The sequence below is a fragment of the Manacus candei genome, unplaced genomic scaffold, assembly GCF_025592945.1.
Source record: "Manacus candei isolate 608988 ecotype Guabito, Panama unplaced genomic scaffold, ASM2559294v1 h1tg000039l, whole genome shotgun sequence".
Lineage (NCBI taxonomy): Eukaryota > Metazoa > Chordata > Aves > Passeriformes > Pipridae > Manacus > Manacus candei.
In genome coordinates, this window is record NW_026138087.1 from 2,191,215 (window position 1) to 2,209,390 (window position 18,176).

Below are 18,176 nucleotides of genomic sequence, written 5' to 3' on the forward strand. Positions count from 1 at the left end.
CAACATTTCCACTTGGGTGCACACTCTGCTGCTTCAAGGAACTTTTATTTGCAGCTCTAAGGCAGCTATTACTTAATCCCTACATCTTAACTGCTGAATTATTTTTATTTCTCCTCTCTGTACTCCCTTGCCCCTAATATTTTCCTAGGTAGGATTATAAACTGTACCCCCTTGCCCCAGCTGGAGCAGTTTCAATCAGCACATCGACCTTCATTTTTTGAATTCACATCCCAGTACCATGATCTCACGCAGTGTAAAGTTTTATAATTTGATTTATTCCACATGATTTGTAGACAACACATTCTCCTCATTCATATCCTCCCTCACTATTTGTTACCTGCACAAGGCAAAGGCAGCTGAGGTAAGTCACAGATACCAGGTAAAAACAACCGGCTAATGCAGGAGGAACATCAACTGCACACAATTTATTTTATTTGCATCTCTGTAATTTGAGCTCCAATATCCAACACAACTCAACCAGACAGGGCCTGGCATTGGCTGCTGTGCCCTACCTGGGGCCGGGCTGGACCCAAGTGGCATCCATGGGGAGGCCACGAGCCCAACCCTCCATGGCTATGACGTTCAGCCTCTCCCTGAGCACTTCTCCATTCCCTTTCAAACAGAAATCGCTGGAAGAACTACAGAATCACTTACTACAGCAGCAAAAACTACTGAGATGCCTTCCAGGACCCACCTGTGTTCAGTGACAGTTCTTCTTTTGCATTTCACAAGGTATTTCAGGGATAAACACCCTCTCATGGTTAAGAGCTGAGCAGCTTGTACGTGGGAGGCTGCCAATTATGTTTTTCTAACCGTAGCTTAAAGCTTAAGCAAGTTCAGCCTCTACCAACATGAAGCTAGTGGGATTTCAGGCATCTCGCATGGATATTTTATAAGTTAAGTGAAAATCCTACCTGCTGTCTTAAATACATAAATACCTTCTGCCACTTGCCTCTGCTGAAAAGCTTTCTGCTAGTACAATTCCACATTTCTCTAATAGAGGGATAACCATATACTTAATTTGCATATTTTCTATGAACACAGTGGTTATTGCAATATTTTTCCTATGCCAGCCTCTTGGTAACGGGTTGTACATCAGCAGGGTTTAAAGCCTCAGGCTTTTCAGGGCATATTTTTCCCTAAGTTCCAAGCCAGATTCAGCATCTGTTGTTTGGGGGATGTAGTGCATCTCCTTAGGTGGTTCCAACCCGCATCCCAGCGCTGCAGCAGTGGGGGCAGTTTCGGCTGTTTAATGCTCAGGAGAAACTCCCTCACTCTGCACACCCTGAGCTTGAAGGGCTCCTCAGTCCCAGCCCCCAGAACCAAGCAGCACAGCGCCTGCCCCTCCGCACACCCGGGGGGCTGTTCCCAAGGGGCCGTTCCCATCAAACCGTGGTCTCTGTTTTTCTAACAGTTCGACTGCGAAGGTGTTGCCGTATCAGGCTCTTCTCTTTCAGGTACCTGAGATGGAGGGGGAGAATGCATTTCAGTAACAGGACCTTGCAAAGATTCAACCCAAGTTCTAATGAGCTGGTCAAAGGGCAATGAAAAGCTTCCCACTAGAAAATGGCAGGTGTTACTTATTATCTTTTTATATATTCCCTGTACACTTTGATTCAACATGATTATCAGCCCATCATCCAAAAACAGATCCATGGGTACTGCAGCCTCTCACTGCTGTTGGCCTCAGGACCCAGTTGCTCACAAATACAGAAACCTCTCTGGCTTGTCCCTATTGGGCATTCTGAGCTACTGTCACAGGAATTCCTGTCATTCACCACACGTTTTAAAGGGACATATGGCACCAATGTGGCTTAAATGCTACAGAACCGAAATAGTACCACAATGTGTACTGCATTTGTTCTTTCCAGTGGAATACACAGCAGCAAGTACAAGCTGAGGCTTGTAAAGGCTCAAGAAACAAACACAATAAACTGAAGTGACTCTGAGGGTCTAAACTTTCTGAAAAGACCCCACTGTGTGTGTAGTTAGTATTTATTCTGTAATCTTTAACAGAACAGCTGGATATACAGCACAGGGGAAGGATTATAAATCCCACCCATCTCTCCAGCAGTCCCAGCAGTGTTGTACCTGCACACTGCTACATACACGTGTTCTCCTCATGAGCCAGCCCATCATTGTACAGATTCCCCTGGACTCAGTGACCCCCCTCATTTTACTTCCACTTACCTTGCCATTGTCTGTTGAATCTCCTGCTTCTCCTCTTCATTTATTCTATGCAAAATTGATTCCAAAAAGGGAAGATGAAATGGAATGTACTGAGCAACCTACCAGGGAGAAGACAAGAAATGCACTACTATTCATGGTAACAGAGAAAAACTCCCTGAGCTACCAGAGCTGATGATATACGCACGTCACTGCTGATCTCTTCCACGTCCCCATCCATGAGAAAGAACTTGGCAATCTTCTCCGAGGGCCCCTGCAGCAGCCTGTGCAGCAAGGGGACGTCTCCACTCCTCAGCTGCTTCTTTTCTGGGATTTATAAGGAATGTCATGACACACAGAACACACCACAGGGCCTCTCTGTACCTTCTGCATTCAGGAACCTTTTTCCTTGACACAGATCAACCATATCTGACTGCTGTGCAATTACCAGATACCTAACAGGTCCCTAATATTGTGCCATTTAAGGTACATTCCCCCTCAGTTAGCTTCCACTCTTTCAGGCATTCCCTTTAATAAAGATCAGATCTCTTTTTTCCTAAAGAACTTAAACTGTTGTGGAAGTAAACATTTCCCACTGAAAAATGAGTACTTTGAACTCAGCATCTGTGATCCAAAACTGTCAGCTGAAAGGGCCCACAACACAATCATTCAGCTTTTCCTCTCCAGAGGATACACATCTGAGGGGTCTCTGGAGAAGCCAAAATGCCACACCACACCCACACTGCCCAAATGAGGACAGAGGTCTGGGACGAGCCCTGTCACTCAGAGGTACACATGCCACACACACATACATACACACAGAGGATGATTAGAGATGAAGTGATCAGGCAGCAGTGGCTGGCTTACCTCCAGATGCATGGATAATGTAAAGTGCAAATTCATGGGGGCTGTTTTCTATCTGTGAAACAAAAGAAAATCCATTCAGACTCACAGACCTTCCCAGCATTTCCCTCTCAGCTGATACTACCTATGTGTCTCAGCTCAGATATCTGGATCAAAGTGAGACAGAGATCCTGTCTGTGGAAGAGTTTAAAGATGCTGGATTTAGATAAGACAGAAAGCTATGCTGCCATGTTCATTGTCCCCGTGCCAACCCTAATCCTTACCCTTCCATATTGCCCCAATCAGTAACACACTTAGACAAGCCCAGATCATTCTTGCTTGGTTTCCTTGGAGCATCCTGAACTACTTCATACAACTTTCTTTTCATGTTACATGTAGATTTGCTACTTGTATCTTCATCAAGGTAAGACTCTGTGATCCCCACCTACCCAACTTGCCTGACAGGCACACTGAGCAAACAGCAGAACTTTTGAACACTTACTTTGCAACTTTTCCAGAACTTCACACCCCAGTCTGTAAGTCCATTCCTTACTACTCCTAGAAGTAAAGTTTTCCCTTCAGTATTACACTCCCAAGTCCCACTAACTACGTCAAGTAATTCTGCAATAGCCAAGTCTCTAGACAACTTAAATGGGACGTTTAACACAAATAAAGTAAAATTGTGCCCTACACAGCCACGTAGAATAGAGATATTGGAGAAACATACAGCACTGATGGGAAAGGATTTCTGACTGGTTATAATCATACTGGTGGAAGATGGTTCCAAGGTAACTCCAAGGAAAAAAAATGTAGTCTCAGACAGTACGGCACTGACCTTGAGCAGTACTTTCAACTCTCACTTTCTGGACCTTTCCACCTGCCTAGGTCTAACAGGACCTATCTCCCAGACACCGGATTGAATTCCCTGTTAAGCAAACCGCAATTCCTAGGGATGTCCGCTGGAGGGCAGCACTGCCACGGGCAGTGACCAGCCTTTCCCTGCACTGGGAATGATGGAAGCGCAGCAGCGTTCGCCCTCCTGTGCGGGACCTCAGGGAAGGGGTTCTGCAGTTTCCCCTTCACCGCACACCACACACCCGGTGTAACTTTTATAGCCTCAAAGTGCCATGAAACAGTGATAAAACAAACCCAACCCATGCATTTCAAATGGCCCATGTGGGTTCTTTCACATTCCATTTCATGCAGTATTCCCTGCCTTTCCTGCAGCACTGGAGTGCACACTGGAATGAACATTTCCAGAACACAGCCACACTTGCTCCTGCCAGGTTACCTTAAACTTGTGAAGCAGCTGTTCTATCACATGTCTGGTTCTCATGTGGCTGTTGATTCTTATTTTGGTTTCTGATCCAAAAGCCGGAGTGAAAACTGATGTCTGGAACAAAAACAGCCACACAAGGGCATGAGCATGAGGCAAAGCTCACTGGACAGGGTTCCCTGTCCCGGGGCCCACCCTCAGGTGATGAAGCCAAGCCTAAGCATTCCTACCTCGTAGTTGTAGAAGTGGCCATTGATTGAGAACCTGTGAGTTTCTCCTTCTGTCCTGGCTGCTGTGGGGAGCTTGGTCCTCTTCCGCACCGCCGCGGCATCGCTGCTGGTCCGGGGCAGGGTGGCACAGTCGTGCTCCTGCTCACTCCTGGGCTTCAGCGTGTGGCTTTCATAACATGGATAACCTGGAAGAACAAAAGCACATCAGCACCGTGTGCAGCTGCTCCCCCCTCCCTGCCAGCAACCCCAGAGGAAGGAAGCTCTTGGTGGAGGTATTTATTTTTTTATTAACTTTTTTTTGGGTAGGGAGCAGGAGAGGAGCAAGGCATAGGCATGCGATGTAGTGGCCACAGTTGGCTATTTTGTTCCCTTGGGAATGATCTCGTGGTGAAAGCACAGCCCATTAGCACTGGCTGTTCACTGAGCCACCTGCACAATGTTGGCCCTAGCCAGCCCCGGGTCAGTGTTCTCCCAGCTTGCAACACGTCACACAGAGCATAAAGATTCCCCCTCACTGCTAGGGAAGGCCTGATGGGTGAAATTCATTTTGCACAGCCACAGAACACCCAAATTTTTGTGAACATAAGAGCACCGACACTAACTTTGCTCGAGGTCTGGCTGTTCCTCAGCGGACTTCAGTGTCTCCCCACTAATGTGATGCAGGTCATCAAATTCTCCCCAGCGAGTCATTCCCCTGAAAGACCAAACATTTATTACTCCTTGTTAACACAGTGATTTCAGTTTATCCTGTGGCCAGGCTTCAAGTAGTGCATTCTTGCCCATGCACAGAACTTTACAGAACACAACTATAGACTTCTGCATGGTAATTTTAGTTTAAGTAAAAAGAAAATCAGTTATGAAAACATGGTATGATGAGGGATCCCAAATATATCACAGGCCTATTTAGAGCCTGTTGAACAGAGAAATCATGTCCCTTAAATAACTTGCAGTAATTATTTATCTATTTTACAGCAAAGTTATGGATTAATCACAATAAAGTACCAGGCAGGCACACAGAAAACATGTATTGTGGTTTTAACAGTCACAGGATACATGTCTGCTATACAGATGGGACGTGGAAGACTAAATTACATACCAGCCCCTCATGCTACCCAGTTCTGTATGCGAGCAAGGAATTCCATGCAGCCTGTTAGAAAATCTACCTTTTTTATGTCAATATTTCCATAATTCATTGTCTAAACTCTTCAGCAGAAAGTCTTCATCCAGTTACTGCTCTGACTGAGAATAAACCAATTTGCAAGACAATAATAAAAATTCATTTCCTATATATATTCCAAAGAATATTCAGCTAACTCCCACGAACACACCAAACAACAATCTCACTTGTGTTCCACACATTTACCAAGTTCATTTAGGATCACACAGCTAAGCTGCTCTGCATACCTTAAAGCATGTCAGGGCAGCCCCATGTTTCTGGGATCATGAGTTAATGTTTACTTTAAGATTCAGATCTCCACCAGCCAGAAGTTTCTTAAGCACTAAAAGGTGAAGCATGACCTCAACTGCCAGAGTGGCCCCTGTCCTGCAGGCCACACACCCCCACGCCAGCAGAGCTGGGCAAGGTAAACACAGAACCTGTCAGGCCTCAGCCCTCAATTTCAACAGCCAGAGACAGGAAGCCTGTCCCTGACTTGACTAGAATTTCCCATCTGCAAGGATGGCAGAATTAAATCCAGAATTCCAATGTGCACCACATGCAATCTAAGACAATAGGTAATTAGGAAGAAAAGCTCTGCAATACACAATTTATCTGGGAGTCATTCAGGGTGAACACTGGCTCTGCCTCCCTATTGCACATGACTCAGCTTTAGCTCAAATGCACCAACTAAGGCTGGGGAAATAAGTGTTCAAAACAAAGGAAAAGTACACTGAGAACCTGCAACAATTGAGCACAACACACTGGGATATAAAACATCACTGGCAGCAGCCTGGAGTAGTTGGTCTGTGGGCATTTTAACAGGATTTTCTACACTAGATTTTGCACTAAGCCAGTATTCACTCCCTGGTGTGAACTTCAGCTGAACAGCAATGATTCCACACCTGAAGCAGCCAGGAGGGCACTTACCTATCAGCTTTTGGCTTCATGCTGTACTGTGTGCACCAACATGAGACCTTTCAGGGGCTCCCAGTATCAGGTGTCCAGAGATACATGTGGAGTTTGTTTGGGGTTTCTTTACACATATATTTCATATATATCGATTTCCCAGTCCTTGTATGGGAATAGTCACTTCCCGTGAACAAGAGCAGCCTCCTCCAGCTCCTCAACCTGAGAGCCAGACAAAGATGCTACAAAAACACACCTTTCTGCCCAGCAGAAGCTGTTGAAAGGCCATATCAGTCACAGAGCTCTGCCGTGCAAGCTGGCACCAGAGCCTTTGGAGAATCTGGGGTACACAGCCAGCCACATCCATTGAAGCCACCCCCAAGAGCTGTCCTGCAGTGCTAGCCTGCCTCCTCCCTAGGGAAGTTCATACATTACCTTTTACTAGGGAACAAATCCACGCTCCCTGTTGACTTCAGGGTTACAAAAGAGGGTATCAGCTTCTCATCCTGAATTTTTAATCGGATAGGGTGTCGCACTCCCCAAAATATTGACAGGATTCCTTCAATAAATGGTGCGTTTCCTTCTCGCTGGAGACAAGAAAAAAACAAGAATAAGGAGTATTACATAACAATTGAGTAAAAATAATCAAGTAACAAGAACACAATGGACTCGCTGAGGCTGACACAACTCTGGCAGAGGTTACTCAGAGAGGCCATGGAACCTCAGTTTTAAGGTATTTCCAAGACATCCAAAACTGCAGCTGACCTGATCAGTCTAGGAAATCTGTTCTGGTTTATTATATTAGATGGAACACGTCACGTAATAAAAACACCACAGCAAGTGCTGGAGTCCAGTGCTGTGAGGAAAAGAGAGCAGAGACAGGTACCTCCGGATTAGTGGGAGTTTCTCTCACCTAATTCCTTACCTGATTACATGTCAGTTGTAGATTCTCTTGATCCGAATAGTAAGAGTTATAATTCTTCAGAAGAAAACTGAACTGCTCTCTAGAATAAAGACCACAAAGAAAGAATAATTTATAACATGTCTGTCAATGTAAAATGCAGGTGTTATGTGGCAGGGTGACACCCCATACCTGTGCTACCCACTGCATCCTTGCATAGGTTTGTTAATGATCAATACACCATTTTCTGGGACTAAAATTTTGTCAGGTTACTGGATTGCTCAGAAGTTGCTTCTTTAAACAGTTGATACACACAGGAAATTATTTAGTCACAGTCTGACGTGGTCTTAATAACACTGCCCCAGAATAGCTTGTACTTTGGACCTCTGTTAACAGTCAAGAGAAGGAAGCAAACAGGAACAACACCCCCATCCACCAATATTGCAGGTTACTTTAATTAGGCTAACAGTTTGTTTTCCCTGCATGATGATTTACAATGGTTTTTTATATTTTTGCAGATATTCTTTTTATTTCCCAATATCTACCGTATGCCTAGAATTTCTATTTCCTTCTGCTTGAAGCACAACAACTTTGCACCAAATCTTTGCTCAAAAGAAAAACGGATGGAGATGAGGAGAACCTCTGCCAACGAGCGAGGAGCCATGCAGACAAAAAGCCAGCTGCAGCTCAGCCAAGGAGGGCTGAGCAACAACAGAATTAGGTGAAATGTATTTCAGGGCCTCCAAGAATGAAACGCTCTTCCCCACACCACTCAAAGATTACTTAGGCTGTAATTCAAGCAAGCAATTTCCACCAGCAGAGGTAATCAGCCATGGGGAACAACTGCATGGAAGAGCACAGGCTCTTCCTTATGGACCACAGCTCAAACAGACAGCACTGCACAACTCTTTGCACCACAAGGTCCTGCTGAAGCTGTTCAGGACCCATGTACCATCAGAGGCACTATTACAACTTCTCCCCCAACTTTAAGCGCAAGGGTGCCCCAGTGGGACAGAGCCCAGCGTGCAGTCTGGCCCCAGGAACGTGGCCTTCCCCTGGGCTCAGCTGGCACACCCCAGAGAGGAGAGCAGGGACAGCCAGCAGGGCAGTTAATGTGTCTCTGCTGTGCCTGGGACAGAGGGGCACTTGGAGTGTGCATGTGAAAAGCTTTCCCTGGCATATCTATCCCTCTCTCCCTTCTACAGTTTACAAACACAACAGTGTCCTGTTGCTTACTGAGCCTTCTCCCATGGTGAGAAGGGAAAACATCAACTGGGCTTTTACCTGGCAGGGAACATGAGGACAAGGGCTACACCACTAAACTCCACAAGGTTCACCATGTTCCCTGCTAACACTCTGGATGTAAATCATTTACATTACTGCAATTCCACACAAAGAAATATTTTTTAGTAGCTTTATCAACAAAGTGCTGGGCTCCAAACCAGTGACTTCAACATTTACTTCAACTCACTTTGGTCTCAAATCCTAGGAATATAAGTGGCAAAACCCGTTCTCTCCATCATGTTGGGATGGCTTATTACAGGTTCTTTGTGTCTTGTGAGCTATGAGGGATTGTATTGAGGTCATCCCACCAAAAGGGCAAGTTTTAATAGACTTGGATATGAACCAGATATAAGCCCAGTTCTAATCATGCTGGCTACAAGGTAAGCAAGATTAAGCATGTCTTGGCCTCGTACACAGGCAAACTGCAGATGCAATTCAAGATTAACGTGCAAGCAGGAGACAGTCAGCTTTGTCTGACAGATGTGACAGCTGATCCTGCTCGACATGGGCTTCAAACTTTTTATATTTCCCAGAGTAATACCTTTTAGTATTATATTGTTATTGACAGCTGTTATTTCATAAGCTTTTTCCAGGTCAGAAGCTGGGGAGGTGAGTTCCCTCAAAACAGACTGTGAACACATAAGGACTTGGGTCACATTGAGGCCTGCCTATTACTTAGTCCATGTTGTCTGCAAAGGCAAATAAAATCATAGGCTAACAGCAGCAAGTGGTGTGGTAAGATTCTCTTTCTCAGAGCAAGCTCTCAAGATTTGCAAATAGTTTCTTGTCTTGTCTAGGAAAATTTGCCATGACCTTCCACAGAAGTTCATGTAAGTACATCTTTCAGGTTTCAGTCTTGCATTAGTGCAACCAACAGTGACAAACCTCTCAAGTCATTAGAAAAGCCCTGAGGGAGAGATTGAACAGCAGCTCACACTGACTTGTTTGTCCTCGCGTAGTGCAGACATCAGAGAAGAAAACATTTTCCTTCTTTTAGCCCCAGAAAGGAGTAAGACGTGGACCAGCTCAGTTCTAGAATGAGTCTTATTGTAACACATGTTCCTAGTGCCCTAACCCAGAGACAGATGCCATCTCTGCAGTGCCTGGCTACCAGAAAATCAGCAGCTGTTGTGTTGCAAGTCTGTTCTTCTCAGCAGCTTCCTGACAACAGCCAAACTCAGCCATTAATGGAGACCACAGCCAAGTAACTGGCAGAACAACTCACGTAACATTTACTGCAGATTCACCACTTTCTTGAGTAGCAAAAGCAAGATAAAAGGGAGCTGCAAGGTCAGGTGCCCTGGTGGTAAACCACAACACAGCCCACACTGCTTTCTTGAAACACTAACCCAGGACAACTCACCTGTGCCCTCTTCTTCCCTGAGCCCATCTCACTTAATCATGAATATTTATGGCAGTTATGCCAGAGACACAGCAGTTCAGCCAGCCAAATAACCCCACATGCTTTGGTCAGCCTTTTCATCCAGCCATTGTGCAATTCCCAAACAGCAGACTTGCCCCATCAGCAAGATTTGCAGGATGCAACTAGAAGAGCAGTAATATAACAGCAGTTTCAAGGTTTAGATGAGGGATGACAGTCTGGGAATGGCACTGGAAGCAAGCCTGAGTGCATACAGAATGTCAGTAATTCTTGAGACTCTTATTTCTTTTAATGTAAGGCAAAACCAACTTTAAACCATGAACTATCATGCCGAAAGGTCTCGACCACGATCCACGTTTCCTCCCTTAAATAGGCAAGTCTAGGGCAGAATAAAGCCCCAGAGACATTGGTTCATGTGGTACATTTCCAGATGCTTTTGTATGTCAATTGTGCAGGAGCTCACACCGATGAATTACCTCTGACACAAAAGTACCGTGTCCCAACTCAGCAGCATTATAAAATGAATAACATCTGAGGAGAAAGGGAGGGATGTCTTTATTGTCTCTGTGCTCCAGGCAAGGCCCTGACACCCTCCCTTGAATAGGGAGAAATCAACAGCACTGCTCAGGCCACATGGAAAAAGATTAGGATTCAGGAACAAATATCTACTGTAGAAGGAGAAATTCCCCTGGGGTAGCTTATAAGTAGTTTACAGGTAGCTTCTTCCCATGGGAACACCAAGAGGGATGGAAAGGAAGTGAGAAGAAAGGCACTTCTTCCAGCTCCTGTGCTCTTGACAACAAGGGAAAATTAATCCCGAAAAAAGGGGATAGAGCTAAACACCAGGAGGCTCAGAGTTTGGGGCAGCATTAGGAAAAATTCCTACCAGCCAGACTGAACAGTAAAAAAGCATCCCACAAATTACAGTTTGAGTGCAATTCCAAGGTTTTGGAAGTAGGTGAAAAAGCCACTTCCACTGATCACAGCACAGAGCTGGCAGCCTGAAAGGTCTTTCTGCACAGAAACCCTGAGATCTGGGGCTGCAGGTCAAGCCCCAAGCCACAGAGAAGCAGAGCTCAGCTTCAACTCTGGAACTTATGTTCAGTTCCAATAGGCTTCCAAGACAGGAGAGTCTTCTTCCCTAACTTGGAATTTCATTTCAGAATCCTCTAGAAGGGCTGTTCTCCTTAATGAACAAAACCCACAGATCCAAAGGTTTAATGCTCTGTTCTTTGAATTTCATACAAAGGCCAACTCTGTTCTGTAGACAGGTTAAATAAATTAAGTTGTAGAAATGTCTGCTGCTATAGGCTCAGCTCTCTACAGGACAGGATCCCCTGTTAAGGAATAAATATGGACTAATGTGAAATAAAGCAGCAAGATCATTAAATGTTTGGGTTTTTTTAATAATTTACCTGGTTATGAACTTCTCCTCATTGATGAAAACAGAAGGAAGATGCTGTGCTTTCATAGTCACTTTCTTCATTTACTCAGAAGAGATGAATCTAAACAGAAGGTTAGAAAAATAAATATATCCACTAGTGCCACTAGGGGAGACTAAATAGGAATCAGGAGCAAAGCTTTAGTGAAACAGGTTGGGACACTCAAGCTAAGGGCTCACTACACTGATGTTGACTATTTCATACTTTGCCTTAATACCCACACATTTCCCACTCCTCGTAAAAAAGCCATAAGCCATTCCCACCAAGTATATACCAGTAACTTAAATTCCAAGTACTACATATATCAGGACTTTCTCAAGCAGTTTTGGGACTACTCCAACTCCATGACTATGCCTCACTCGTTAACAGTCTGAGTCAGCAGCCCCTGTACCAGTGAGGATCCATTTGTCCATTATGGATAGAGAGCATTGCCCAGGGGCACTGGAACACACCGTACTCAGCAATCCACCCTTCACTGGGTTCCTAAAACTAGGCAAGAGGAGTGTTGATCCTTAGCAGTGTCCTGCAGCACACTGAGGAAGCAGCTGGGATAGTAAAGAGTGAACGAGGCTATAATTACAGGGATGTAGCAATACAATTTACAGATCTCCACGTCCTGATTCCATCATGTTGTGCAGGCAACAAGCCAGACCCATGAGACTCCAACAATGCATTCCTCCATAAGCTTAATTACCAAGTCCTGGCTCTTTCCTTCCCCCTCAGGTACTAGAAGGCAGGCTGAGGAGAGTAACGTGACAGACTCAAGACTGCCAACTGATGCCATGATGAAAAAAACTCCATCTCAGCTTGAGAAGTGGCATCACACATCTGGGGGGGAAGAAAAACCCCCACAGAGATCCCATGAAAAGTAGTAAAATCTCTGAAGATTGCACTGGAAATTATCATTCCACTTTTATTTCTCTTGTTTGGGAATGATGACAGAGGAATTTGCCTCACAGCACTCAGTGTCCATCTCCCTTCTGCCAGGAGATGGAGTCGAGTCTGATTTCAGCCTGCATTGGACAGGGCCTGGTCAAAGACATCTGCAAAGTAGTTGATTGCCTACAGTTCCAACGACCAGCAGCCTTCCAAGAATCAAGTGAAGAAGCATTCAGGCTGGAATACATCCTGGCTGGGCAAAGAGTAAACGCCTCGCTTCTGTGTCCTGCACTACTGAGCTGCTTTTTTAAAGTCACCCAGTTTCCATAATCATAGAAAAATGGCTTCCAAAAAACATATGTGGACAAATGGGATATTTTGCATGTAAAAAACATGATCTTCACCCTACAAAACATACAGGAAGTTGTTTCACAACCTCTAAAACCAGAGTGCACTACCAAAATGAGCTTTACCTGAGCAGCTGGGGTTTCTAGCAGTGCTCCATCAGTAGCTCACTGAAAGGAACAGCACTCCCTTTGTCCTTTGGTGACATCCATCAAAACAAAATATGGCCTGTACCAAACAAGCCCAGGGACTTCTATACAGACATCAGTTTGTGTGTGAGGAATACACTGTGTACACCAGTGTTGAGGTTTTGCCTCTGAAATAAGTTCCGTAAACACTGGTCACACCTTGAAATCTGATTTCATGTGATTTACTGAGACCTCTAACTGAAGTAGCTGCCTGTGCCAGTGTAGTTGCAAGCCAATTTTACCAGATGCAGAGGAGTTTATGTACATTGGCACCTGAACAACTGCATACACACTTAAGCTTTCTCCTTTCTGTCAGGAAACAACATGCTTGGAGCAGTGGAGAACCAAATCACCTCTTATTAACCAGGGAGTAGTGACGCTGGCAAGCTCCAGCACCACTCACTGCTTGTGGCTGCATTCTTTTCTATACAATTTGTCCTTAAAACGATTCATCTGAAAGGAAAAGCTGATCTCTACAGATGGAGAGAAGTGATCTTTACACACACAGAAAACAAAGGAGATGAACCTGTTCTGCTACACAGTGGGTGGCTCCTAGTAAATTATTTGCCTTAAACATACTAAGCAGATCTTAAATCAGCTAGATGCCATTAAAATGTTGAAAATAAAGCTAGCTGGAAGAGTAGGCGGTGACAGGAATAGTTCTTAACCAACATCTCTCCCTTGTCTGTCCCTCACTGCCCCAATACCCAGGACAAAGACTTCTCTCCTATAGCTGGCACAACAGCACAAAAACTTGCACTGGGTTTTTTTCAGTTACGTGACCAGCTCTTATCAACCTTGTACCAAACACTTCCACACCACCAGCTCACCCAGAGACAAACCACTTCTCCCTGTACCCTTCCCATGGGCACATTTTGGCTGCACATAGCCTTTATTTTTAACCAAGCCCAAGATGTGAAGACTGAGACCACACAGTGACTTCCCCAGCACAATTACCCGACACCACAGATGTCAGGATATTTGCACTGGCGCTCCCTAAGTCCACAAAGCTGTTGGATTTTCTATCACCTCCTGGTATTTTACTGGTTTCTGTGTCACTTCCCTGTAGCTCTTTTGAGGAAGCAAATAGGAGAAATTAAATGGTTTCCACTACTCCCTTGGATCTGAACTAACCAAACCATGCAAGTTTTCCAGCTCTTCTGACAACATATGGCTGTGCCATCTATTCAAAGCCATCTCCTGATGTGGTTGGTGTCACACAGGTGTCTTTACCATTATGTTAAACTCGACTACAAGCACAGAATTCCCTCAGGTAACACCTGGAAAGTGGGATCTTGGTTGGACTAACCTCCTGACCTGAGACTTAACCATGAAGAAATATAATGCTTGGAGGAAGACTGACTGAAGACTAAAATACTTTGAAAGGGAAGAAAAAGGAAGGCAAAGTCAGCAGTAAATAAGAAGCATGGCAGATGCAAACTGAGCATCTCTAGAGGAAGCCTGCAGCCATTGGAGAAGTCTAGGAAAAGGAAAGAAAACTGACCACTACCACAATCCCAAAGCTGTGAGACCATCAACACTCCCATCAGGGCACAAGACAAATCTTGCAAAGGTAGTGAGCTTAACTTTTCTCCGGAGCTTTATATCTTACCTGAAATGCTTTTTTTTCCAAGATAAAAGCCAAGTGTCAGTAGAAAGGCAGATGAGAGGACTCATTCCATTTCATTCAGTACAGTGATCCTTAAGTCATTTGCTTAAGGGGACAGCCCAGGGACAGGACAGTGGAGGAATGACACAGCAAAGTGAAGTGCAAAGAGCTACACAGATTTTTACACAAAGAAAAAGAGGCAGCTGCAGAGGAGGGCTGGAAGGAGAGGGACACCTGAGATATACAATGAGGCAAGCAGGAGCAGCAATGCAGCACCTTAATTTGTGTCACAGCCTGGATGTGCTTTTTGGTGCATCCATAAATTATGACAGGAACGGCAGAGCGTGCAGTGTGCCACGCTGAGCTCCTACCAGTGGAGACACACTAAAGCCCCAAACCTCCACAAAGATCTCCAGGTATTTTGACCCAGTGCTTCCCAAAGCTCTTCCAAACCCACAGGAAACCAGGACGGGGTGAACCTTTTCCTTGTCTTGTATGGAAGCCACAAGGCTCAGCTGTCTGTTAACTCAGCTATCAATTCCACCCACATGGAATAGTTTGTACAGCAAGAAGCTTTGCACCATAGGCACAACAGCACATCCAAGTCATTTTCTAAACTCACAGGTGTCTGGTATTTAGCAAAATTTTGGAGCATTACTGGTTTCTATAAAGATGAGTTTAGGATTTATTCACATGGATAAATTCAGTATTAGCAGCATAATTTTACTAGTCACATAGTCTAGTTGTGAGCGCTCATGTTGCCTTTTTTTTTCTTTTTGTTTAAGTTAGATGTCCCTGCCATCAAAAAGTTTTAATTAGAACAAAGTACTTAATCTGAACAATTGTGTTTTCCCCACTGAAAACAAGGGGGTTGTTTTTTCCTTGGTTTTTCAGACTTCTTCACACTTTATTTTAAAAGTCAGCTGCCCAGAACGGAGCAGTAAGAGCACTACCTGATTTCAAATCACAGATAAGCCCTCTGGTCAGGCAGGCTCACAACGGGATTTGGTTGCCAAAACTAGCAGCAAGGTGGTGTTTATCTGAATATGTGCCAGTCACAACGGAGGAGATCCACAAGTTCCCTCCCCTCACACATCGATAGAGCAGGGCTCTCAGACATTTCAAACACTAAGTAACTCATTATTATGAACTAAAGTTACTTTCTGTTCTGGGCCGCTAAGCACAGACCATTTTTACCCGCCAAAAAGAACACCCAAGGTCACTGATCAACCTTCTAAATCACAGAGGCCACTGAACACAGGGCAGAGAAGGCTTGTGCCCATGGACACACGGAGCAGCAGCATGATCTATAACCCGCCTGTTTCAATCTCAGCTGACTCACAAACCCCCAAAGCGGGAGGTTCTGCTTTGACGAGAATGTCTGAGCGAGCATCTCTCCTTCCCTCCGGCACCCGAATTAGCCCAAAGGAATCGTACTGGAGCTCTGGGTGGCTGCGAAGGACCTTGCTTTCCCCTGCCACTACAGCTTACACTGCAAGCAGAACAGCTCCAGCTTTCCATTGCACTCACCTGGGCGTGCGATCCAAGGAGAAGTTTCACACACCTTTCCCTGAGCCCTGGCAGAGGCATGACAGCATGGCCCCGGCTGACAGCTTCCTCGGCTGCTCCATGGGAGCCGCGGGGCTGTCGGTTACTATTTTGCTTGAACTGGGAGTGCTGGAACCCCAGGACACTCCCCGCACCTCAGTGCATGTCGGGAATATTCACCTACACACTTTCCTTCCTCCAAGCGCTGACAGGAGCGCGCCCTTAGTCACGGTTACACCTCTAGGAAGCTCCGGTTAACACTTTAATCACTAACTTCACGAGGGAGAGGCAACCTGCTGACTCCCGGGAATCATCTGCTGGCAGGACACACTCTGAAACATCCAGTGCCCGAAGTGCTGTTATGCTTTAACCTCTTCTGTTTTCTAATCCATTGGATAAAGTAAGTTTTCCTTCAGATACATGCTCATCTATAGCATTTGATGGAATAACTGCTACAAACCATCAGATCATGCCTAAGTGTAGATACATGGATTTATAACGTTATGATAGAAATTGTGACAGCACAGCTTGATCCCTCGACCACACACAGCTGTGTAATCCATTTTTTGCTGAACTGTATAATAACCTCATGAATATTACTCATTGGGCAAGAGTTGTATCTGTAAGAGGGAAAGGATTGCCACTTACCTTAATTGCTCAGCAGGTAATTGTATAAGCAGATGTTTAGGCTGGAAAAAAAAATATTTGAACCAAGACACACCTTCCCAGTTCCTACTGTTTGCCCACCCATTTACAACAAGCAGTTTATTCACCAGATCAAACGCAAAACTAGAAGTTACTGGGCCGCAGAGAAGAGCATGAAAAATGCCAGGCCTGAATTTCCCTTCACACCCATCTTCTTGCACTGCAATTGATATCAAGTTGCTTCTGCTTTATATAATTTGATGTTAGGGAGAGGCAGAACAGACTCAAATATTTGATTCCTGATCACGTCTTATCCTCCGGTGTATTCCTCTCCAGAGCCAGACACGCTGCCACACACACCCCACTGTACACCTGCTATTTGGAATTATAGTTTGTGTTGCAGTTTCTAGCTCTGCTCCTCAAAAATATTGACATATGGATTTTACTGGTATATACAACACTGGGAATCTCTCAAAACACAAGAGGGAAGCAACATGCAAGATCTTTTACTTGATTCGCAACAGCGCAGAATCTCCATGCTGTGGTGGCATTGGAGCTTCACGCCAAACTCAGCCTTGGGAGCTGTTCAATCTCATCCATAATTGCTTAACACAAATCCACACAGCTTCCCAGCTGGTGTAAAACCAGAGGTTTGATTTTTCCTGTCCCACCTTCAGACACTTTGGCATGCTGCCTGATTCTCCGGGACCAGAGAGCTGGAGCAGAGATCTGGGGCAGCCTGACCCCTTCAAGGCTCTAACCCAAGATAACATCAAACATCTGTTTTTGACAAGTCTGCCACCCCACTGGACACTCACACCGTGAAGCTCTTGGGTACCAGGAGGTTCCCAGGTATTTTCAGAACTAAAGACCACATTATTAGCTTCCAACAGGGCAATGTGATGGTAACACACCAGGGTAAATCAACCTTCATCCTGACCCTGAACTTTTAAACTTAAAAAGGAAACTAAACCTTAAGTTTCTAGGGATAGCTTTTCTTTCTGAAGTTTAAAAGCAAGTTTTGAAAACCCAATGCTTTTATTACTTAGATTCATGCAAAGATGTCTCAGTAAGACATTAATATAATAAAGCAACAAACCCTCTAATTGTGGTAAAATCCTACGGTTCCATTAAAACCAGGCATGTTGATTCTTACCTTGGCTTGGACAGTGTGGCTGCAGTTTGTTTCCAGTTTTCTTTCTCACACTTGAACTGCTCCTACCAATGTCCAAGTTTTGATCTCATCTGAGTCATGCACAATTATCTGGTGAGTACTTTGGAGGGATGGGTCAGTGCAGACTAAGAATAGGTATCTCATGGGGAGGGGAAGCAGGTCTTTAGGGCCACAGAGCAGGAACTAGCTCACTGCAAACT

The 18,176-nt window shown here is 44.9% G+C and overlaps 1 protein-coding gene across 2 annotated transcripts; it reads right to left on the reverse strand.

Moving 5' to 3' along the window:
• Window positions 1-254: 254 nt before the first annotated feature.
• On the reverse strand, window positions 255-18,020 carry RASSF6 (Ras association domain family member 6). Of its 2 annotated transcripts, none has more exons than XM_051794528.1 (11): window positions 17,959-18,020; window positions 11,562-11,651; window positions 7,506-7,584; window positions 7,016-7,167; window positions 5,118-5,209; window positions 4,516-4,700; window positions 4,301-4,402; window positions 3,034-3,085; window positions 2,375-2,493; window positions 2,191-2,288; window positions 255-1,461 (listed from the first exon to the last, which is right to left on the reverse strand). In XM_051794528.1, the coding sequence occupies exons 2-11, from the start codon at window positions 11,630-11,632 to the stop codon at window positions 1,386-1,388; spliced, it is 1,026 nt and encodes a 341-aa protein (XP_051650488.1). In that variant the 5' UTR covers window positions 11,633-11,651; window positions 17,959-18,020; the 3' UTR covers window positions 255-1,385. The 2 variants fall into 2 exon arrangements, with proteins under 2 accessions (XP_051650488.1, XP_051650487.1); XM_051794527.1 differs by lacking the exon at window positions 17,959-18,020 and adding an exon at window positions 16,140-16,379.
• Window positions 18,021-18,176: the final 156 nt, after the last annotated feature.